General features: G+C 45.3%; 1 protein-coding gene across 3 annotated transcripts in view; it reads left to right on the top strand.

The window, feature by feature from the left end:
• Nucleotides 1-8,747, top strand: part of STARD3NL (STARD3 N-terminal like) — a 58,363-nt gene that overhangs the window by 42,793 nt on the left and 6,823 nt on the right. For all 3 annotated transcript variants that reach the window (XM_014585759.2, XM_006143003.3, XM_006143004.3), the window contains 3 exons: nt 380-433; nt 540-657; nt 2,651-2,746. In XM_014585759.2, the coding sequence (XP_014441245.1) occupies nt 380-433; nt 540-657; nt 2,651-2,746 (268 nt within the window). The remainder of the gene's footprint in view (nt 1-379; nt 434-539; nt 658-2,650; nt 2,747-8,747) is intronic.

Raw genomic sequence — 8,747 nt, 5'->3', positions numbered from 1 at the left:
AACACAGCGTCAAAAAAAAAAAAAAAAAAGATAGCATTCGGAGGCGGGAGTGGCAGGGGAGTACCGTGAGGCCGGGAGCAGCCCAGTCTGCCGCTGTCCTTGCTTCTGTGTGGTCATGGGCACTTTGGATGTTGTGCTTCCGGGGATTTAAACATGGGAGGGGGAGACTGCGGGTGGCCAGCCAGGGCCGTGTGCCATGTAGAAGCCCATTTTGCCAAGTGGGGTGAGGGTACAGAGTGGGGTGCTGCAGGGAGGAGCCAGGCCAGGTGGGAGACAGGTTTCCCATGGTGGCCGGCTCTTGGCTCAGCTCTCCTGCAGCGGGCGGTACCTCCCCAGTGCGAAACGTCTAATCCGAGTGGTGCTGGATTGTGTCTTGCAGCTGACGACCGCGGTGACCAGTGCCTTTTTATTAGCAAAAGTCATCCTCTCAAAGGTACGCCCCCACTTGTCCGCAGTCACCGCCCGAAGTGCCGAAGCCTCGTTCCCATGCCTGCCCGTGGTAACTGCGTCCTCCTGCTCTCGTCACTTCTGTTTTCCAGCTTTTCTCTCAAGGGGCTTTTGGCTACGTGCTGCCCATCATCTCATTCATCCTTGCCTGGATCGAGACGTGGTTCCTGGATTTCAAAGTGTTACCTCAGGAGGCAGAAGAAGAAAACAGTAAGTTTCCGACTAAGCCAGCCTGCTGGGACCACCGGGTGCAACTGGAAGACACACGGCTCTCCTGATTGGACAGAAGCCACAGATGGGTAGAGGCCAGCAGTCACCCTGTTTCCTATCCTGGTGGCCATGGCGCTGGAGAGGGGAGGGCAGGAGAGTAACGGAAAGGGCTCCTCTCCAGCTGTTGGGCCGGCCGCCCCGGGAAGGGAACGCGAGCACCAGGGAGAAGGACATTCGGGGTCAGTAGGGAATAGCCCGCGCCTCTCTCCTCAGACAGACCCTCTCCCTGTGAACGTCACGGGACGGCAGTCATTCAGTGCACGTGCACAGGGCGTGCAGACGAGGGGCAGAAGCCCGCGTCTTGGGACTGCTGCTTCTCCAGTCTCGGCGTGTCCATGTGGCAGGTGGTGGCTTTGCACGGCCCAATTACAACAGCCGAGATGGAGCTCGGAGGAGGAGGAGAGCCAGCCCAGCCCTGCTCAGATCAGCCTCCCCTCTGGGAGCTGGGCGGTGGCAGCCTGCCGTACTCGTGTGGACTTGAGTATCCCCTGGCGTGACCTAGGAAGGCCAATGGTTGCTTGAGCGTGGTGGTTAATTACTGGGCTGGAGTTCTGCACCACGTAAGGTCCTTAATGGAAGCCCACATCCCCGCCCCTCCGTGGGGTGAGGTGACCAGACCCGGGTCAGGCACCCTGGCAGCCTCCAGACATGCCTCCCCGCTGTCCGTCATCTGGCTCCATTTGCCCTGCCACACAGGAGAGAAGCAACCATCTGCCTTAGAGGAAGTTGAGCGTGATTATCACGTCAAAAACAGCAGGATGGAAACAACCTTGTGGCTTCATTTTGGAAAACGTCATTTATAGAGTAAAGGCCTATAAGAAAAGAATTTTAGTTCTAGAGTCAATTTAAATATTGATATTAATCAGATCATAATGTGTCTTCTGTCCTGTGCCCTCTGTCCTCTATGAAAGCATGCTGTGTAGAGGAGAAAGGTAAAGGTAAAATTCTATATAAATACCAAATCGAGCTTTATAAAAGTGTACCAGCTGTTGGTGTGACTGAAGTTAGAATGAGTATGTGGTTAAACCAACCAAAGGAACTAGTAAAGTAAAGCACATGGTTAATGAAGATGTTCAAACAGCCCTGTCTTCAGCGTCAGTAGCAGGCTTTACACACGTTCCTGGCATCTGCTGTGTGGCCTGGTGCCTCCTCCCACTTTTCTTTTTCCCTTAAAGAATTATTCTATTTGATTTTATTTATTTTAATTTGGTGAGAGAGGGACAGAGGTGGTGGTGGGGGGAGCAAGCTGCCAGGTCTAGGACTCAAACCACAGTCAGCCATGTGGGAGTCCAGTGCCCTTGACCACCATGCCACCTGCTGGCCCATTCTCCCACTTTTCTTCACATTAATTTGGACTTGAGCTGAAACACTCTTGTGTCCATGGCCGCCTCCCCCTGTGTGAGTGTTCTTGACCTGTAAGCAGGCCTCCTCCTCTTTTGTTTGTAACACATTCTTTGGAAATTTTTCGTTGCATGACTGTTTCTTCATCATCTGAATTAGTCCTTCTGTGTTTATAAAAGGCCATCTAAGTATTACACTTTCTGTTGACATTCCTCTCCCCAAATGCAGGCTGTAGGCCACTTGTATGAGCTACTGGGTTTTTTGTTTCACTTGGTTTTAGTTTCAGTATTGCTGATTTTGTAGGGAGGTAAGTATTCCCGAAAGAAAAATTCTGTAAATACTGAGTTAATGAATGCCGTGAGTAACGTGAGACTTCATTTTTAACTACTTGGTTTTATATCTTTACCCTATCGGTTCATAGTTACTAAGGAAAGACTTATGTTTTGGTTGAAGATTTTTCAAAGTACCTTATTTTTCTAAGAGTTTTTAAATGTAAGACTTACTGCTTCTACTAATACCATTTTACAGCACTTGTCAAGAAGCGACCAAAAAGGTGGCAGCATTCTCAGCGTCTGAATTTTTTCTTTTTCAGGACTCCTGATAGTTCAGGATGCTTCAGAGCGAGCGGCACTCATACCTGGTGGTCTTTCTGATGGTCAGTTTTATTCCCCTCCTGAATCTGAAGCAGGTAAAAAAAAAATGGCATTTGTGTTTTTTCATCATTAAAATATCCTTCTATTTCTCAATGCATTTAGTGAAGATTTAATGTGCCAAGCGTAAAAGATGTGAAAATATGTAAGACATGGTCTTTCGTGAGACCAGCAGCGAGACCCAGATGTGGGGAGGTCATACAGGGTGCAGACTCTCAGCTGTGGTCCGCATTTCAGAAGGCAGGCAGGCCAGGAGAGTCTTGGCGCTCCCTCTGGTACCTTTCATCCCCAAACTAACCTTCCTCTGGGAGTCCCTGTGTCTGAGAGTGGGAGACCACCACCCAGCTCCCCAGATCAGAAACCAGAGCCTGGCTATGGACTCTACTCTGTACTTAGGGCTCACAGCTCATCTCTCACGAAGAATGCTGTCTGATCTGCCTCCTTTATTCCTGCCTCCATTATCTAATTAGAATTGTACCGCTTCCTGTCTGCTCCAACCTCAACTTGGCTTCTCTTGCTTTAGTTTCTGCAGCGACTCTTTCTCTGCTTCCAGTTTTGCCTTCCACTGATCAGCCACCAGTGTTTTCTTAAAAATAACAGTTGTGGAAGCCAGCAGATGGTGTAGCAATTACATCACTGGACTCTCACATGGCTGACTGTGGTTCGAGTCCTGGACCTGGTAGCTTTAAAATCACACCAGGTGTATGTGCTTGTCCAAGATCCCAGGAGGAGAATGGAAGAGAAGGGATTGCAGCGTGGCAATCCCCTCAGGGTGTGATTTCTTACTTTCCTTCTCACTGTCTCTTTCTCTCTCTCAAGCAAGTACACACACCCTAAGGCAAAAACCTCTTAAACAAACAAACAAAAACCACTTGCACTCAACAACAAAAAAACAACCTGATGAGAAAATAGGCAAAGGTCTTGAAGACATTTCTGCAAAGAAGATACACACATATGTTAATAAGCATATGAAATAATACCGTTACTAACGTTAGGAAACAGAAATCACAACCACAATAAGATTCTGCCTCATACCCTTGAGGATAACTTAGTACCGAAGAAAAAACAGCAAACAGTAAGTGTCGATGAGGATATGGAGCAGTTGGAACCCTTGTGCTTTGCAGGCAGGGATGTAAGATGGCGTCGTCATGGTAGAAAGCAGCGTAATGTTCCTCCAAAAGTTAGACATAGAACTACCATGTGACCAACAGTTTCTCTTCAGATAATCATCCAAAAGAAATGGAAGCAGAGACTCAAACAGACACCGTGTATTTTTATAGCAGCGCCATGCACAGTGGCCCCAAGTGGAAAAAGCCCAAACGATCATCAACAGACAGATGGATAGCAGGGTGAAGTGTGTCCATCCAGTAGGATGTCACTCCGTCTCAACGAGGAATGAAACTCGGACCTGTGCTACAGCGTGCACGCGCCTTGAAGACATTATGCCAAGTGAAATAAGGCACAGGCCAGCAGTTACTTTATGATTCAGTTTTGTGAGTTACCTGCTTTGCCAGTTCATAGAGGCAGAGTAGAATGGTGGATGCAAGCGGTGGGGACAAGTTGGAGACGGTGGTTGCACAACTGTAGGATGTAATTAATGCCTCTGAATAGTGCACCTAACAGATGGTTAAAATAGCATAAAATTTTTGAAATACTTTTATTATTTTTTTAAAAAATTTACTATTGAGTACATGTGTTTATCAGAGAGAGAGGGAAAGTGAGAAAGCAAGCCGACAGGTCCGAGTATCAAACCGCAGTCAGCCATGTGGAAGTCCAGTGCCTTAACCACCAGGCCACTTGCTGGCCCCAAAATAGTATAAAGTTTATGTTAAATATATTGCCACAATAAAAAAAAATTGGAAAATCATCAACCTTTTGGAAGTGCCGCGTGCCGTTGTAAGGGCTTTATGTGCTTTTATTCTCACAGCCATCCTGTGCTGTCAAGCTCTTGTTCTCCCTGTCCTAGAGATGGACGGAGTGAGGCACGAGGAACCGATGCCGTCTGCCCACCCTCGCACAAGTAGAGGTGGTGCCGTGAGGACAGCCCACGCTCCAGTGCTAGAGTTCACACTCAGAGCTCTTGAGTGTTTACGCAGACGCTCAAGGCCTTCCGTGGCATACAGGATCAAGAAGTCATCAGGCCTTAGCCTGGCAGAAAGTGATCACTGCTGCCCGCTACTTCAGCCTCTCACCTTGTCTTCGCCTTGTGCTCTTCTGTTTGCCTTTCTTAAAATCGTCCTCAGGACACTATGCATCTTGCTTTTCTGTCCTAATTATCTTCATCTCTGTAATCACATGTTGCTACTCACCTCTCTCTCCCACCCCATTGCTCCTAGCAGTCTTGGTTAGAGTGCCCTTTGCATGTTCCTTGGGACCTGCCTTTCTGTGTTGTCTGCAATGTTTTCAGCAGTGGTCTGGTCTGTTCTACCACCGGAAAGTAAACTGAGTTAAAAATTACCTTATCATATTGCTCAAGTAAGCACGGTGTCTAATGTAAACACTCATTGTAATAAAACAAAGAGCCATGTGAGTGACAGAAGGGACGGCACTGCGAAATGTCAGTGCAGTAGGGAGCTCTGAGTAACCGTGTTCTGGACTGTCGGTGTGGGATTTACAAGCAGTGTAAAACACAAAAACACAGAGCCAGGTTGAATACAGCTATGAGTTACCGGAAAACCAGCATCTAAGTAGAAACTTGAATTAGACGTTAAACTTTTAATTTTCTCGTTTTATGGATTGTGTAATACAGACATTTTATATCATGGGACTCATTCCTTAAAAGTGAAGTTCAGGGACCAGTAGATAGCACAGTGGTTATGTAGCTGGAGTCCCACACAGCCGACCACGGTTTGAATCCTGTATGCGGTGACTTGAGAATCACCCAGAAGTGTGTGCATGCATGCCCATTATCCCTGAAGGAGAATGAAGGAGAAGGGATTGTGACATGGCCATCCCCCATTGCAAGGGTGGGTTCTCACTTTCTTCTCACTGTCTCTGTCTCTCTCTCTCTGGCAAGCACATGTGCCCTAAGGCAAAAACCTCTTAGAAAAACGAAGTTCATACTATATATAGTTTGCATTTCTCTGACTTTTCTTAGACTAATAGAGTTTCTCAGTACTAAGGTGTTTTTGAATTAGAAGTTCAGAACAGCAGGATGGTAACACATGAGGAACACCACTTAAAGCCTTCCTTGTCAAGCCTTCGTTTCTGAGTCCCCTGACTTCTTGTCTGACTTTTACTACCCCCTAGTGGTTGTCAGAGCACTACCTTGTCTTTGGGTTATGAATACCAGCGAGCAGCACAGATTTCTGCCTCGTTCAAGGCAAAGTGCAGATTAGTCGCAGGCAGAGTAGGCGGTGCAAGTGGCTCACTGTATGGTACTGTATTTCACTGTGTGAATATTCAACTTAGAATTAAAGTGGAAAACGATGATTGGATTCATGTGCTTAGAGAAAGAAGACTATCCTAGAGAAGACACGCCTTGTTACTCCAGGAGATCGAAACTGAACAGTCTGTGGGAACCGAAGTTGTAAGCTGCTGTTTCCTCGTAGCTGGCTGACTCCAGTACACGTGCGGGCCTCTGAAAAGGCAGGACTCACCTCCTCGTCCTTCCGCCCAGCAGCTAGTACAGTACCTGGCACTTACCAAATCTGTAACTATTGAAGGAATGGATAAAAAAGAGAAAAAGAAATTGAAGGCACCATAAATAAAAACATTAGCATTTTTCTTTTAAAGTTTTTTTACATAAGGCACGTGTGCTCACCCAAGAGAGAGAAAGTGAGAAACCATCTTCCAGGAGGGCAAGCTATACTGCAATCCTTCTCCATTCTCTTCTTGGGATTTGGGGCACACATGCACACACACCTGGCAGATCTGGGACTTGAACAATACTTGGCAATGTGGGAGTCCAGTGCCTTAACCATCATGCCACCTGTAGGCCCCAAGAAGATAGGAAGGGCTTTGTTGATTTAACCATATCTTGCATACCTAGGTATTAAATTGAAAGAATGAGGAAGCACGATCTTCTCTCAGATCTCGCGATACAAGTTGCCATGTTAAGTTATCAGTTAAATGAACCCTTCATGATGCTGAGGACGGGATAGTTCTTCACCTCCTAAGTCCTGGAAAGACTCACTGAAATTGAGGAGTAGCTCAGATGCATAATATGTTAGTTCTAAGCAAGTCTAAATAAAGACGTTAAAATTCTTCTACTAGGAGTATTCCTGCTTGGCCCATGGCCACCTGACCTCATTTCTGTTGCTTTACGTGATTGTTTTTTTGTTTTTTTGAGAGGTTTTTGTTATAGGGCATGTGCACTTGCCAGAAACACAGAGAGAGACAGAGAGAGAAAAAGTGGGAAATCACCCCACAGGGGGTATGCCGCAGTCCCTTCTCCTCTGTTCTCCTCTCGGGATCTAGGGCACGCACGCACATGCGCCTGGAGTGAGTTTAAGCCACTGGGTCTCGGACTCGAACCGCAGTCGACTACATGGGAGTCCAGTGACATAGCCATTACGCCAACTGCTGGTCCCGCTCTATGCGATTGTTGCTAGTGCCTCTACCTTTCCGAAGTGCCCTTGTTTAGATGCTCAGTCACATGGTCACACTATGTTTATACACATAACACGATTTTCAGACTGGTGCCTTGGCACAATGTTTCAGTGTGCTTAGAAAACTGGACCTTACAAGGTTGATGAGGTTTGAGTCCTAGCACTGGTGGCTTGAAAAACACACTAGGTGCGTGTGTATATATCCAAAATCCTGGATAGAGAAATGGAAGAAAAAGGATTGACCATGCCCTGTAGGGGGGCTGCTTGTTCCCTCGCTCACTCTCTGTCTCTCTCTGTTGAGCATATGTGCTCTCTGGCAATACAAAATTAAATTTTCTACCTTTTAATATTGAAAAATCATTGACAGGAAGGTTGAAAAACATTCATATTTCAAAACAGCTTCATTGAGATAAAATTTATACCATAAAATTAGTCTGCTGTGAGTGTATAATTATGTGATTTTTAACACATTTGGGTTTTTTAATCAACATCAAAATACAATTTTAGAACATTTTCACCACTCAAAAACTTCCTTCATGTCCTTTTACAGTGAGTTCCTTCTTCTATATCTAATCCTAAGTAACAACTGATTTTAAACAAACCTCTCCTTTTTTAATCTTGAGAAATTTCCCTTTTCTGGGCATTTAATATAGTTATAAAATAAATATTTTTTTTCATCCATCACCTTTTGCTTAGCTTTGGATTTTGAGAACCAATTTTGTAGCATTTAGCAGTAGGTTTTTCTTCTGTGGCTTGATACTCTTCCATCTCCGGGATGTACAGCATTGTCTGTCTGCTCACGAGTTGATGGGCACTGCATTGTTTTCAGGTTTCGGCTCTTATTGGTAACCCAGCGATGAACATTGATGTATGCTTGGTGTAAACGTTTTATTTCTCTTGGATAGATTTTTAGGGGAGGATTTACTGGGTCACATGGCAACTTTCTGTTTAATTTTTCAACAGATTGCCAAATTGTTGAAAATGGCTGTACTGTTTTAAATTCTTTTGTCACATGTGTAAGGGTTTCAGTTTCTCCACAGACTCACCAACACTTGGTCTGTCAGCCAGCCTGGCTGGTTTGGAGAGCTTCGAATTCGTCTGTCCCTGAAGATACTGAGATCTCTCTGTGTCCCTGGGAGGTGTTACTCGCGTGTCTTCTTTGGAGATATTTCAAGTCTATTTCAAGTCTTTGGTCATTGTCTTAGTTGTGTTGTTATCTTATTATTGAAGTTTAACAATTCGTTACACATTCGAGATAAAAGTTCTTTATCAAATGTATGATTTTCATTTTATTTTCTCAGTCTGTGCCTTTGACCTTTTATAGTCTTTTGAAGTACAGATTTTCAATTTTGGCTAAGTCTATTTTACTAATTCATTCTTTTGCAGATAGTATATTTAAGTCATAGCTAAGATCTCTTTTTTTTTGAGAGATTTTCGCTATAGGGCGCATGTGCTCGCCAGACAGACAGAGAGAGACAGAGACAGAAAG

Source organism: Tupaia chinensis, unplaced genomic scaffold, assembly GCF_000334495.1.
Source record: "Tupaia chinensis unplaced genomic scaffold, TupChi_1.0 Scaffold000088_1, whole genome shotgun sequence".
Classification (NCBI taxonomy): Eukaryota; Metazoa; Chordata; class Mammalia; order Scandentia; family Tupaiidae; genus Tupaia; species Tupaia belangeri.
Note: the sequence above shows the minus strand (reverse complement) of the source record. Positions and strands in the feature narration are given on the sequence as shown.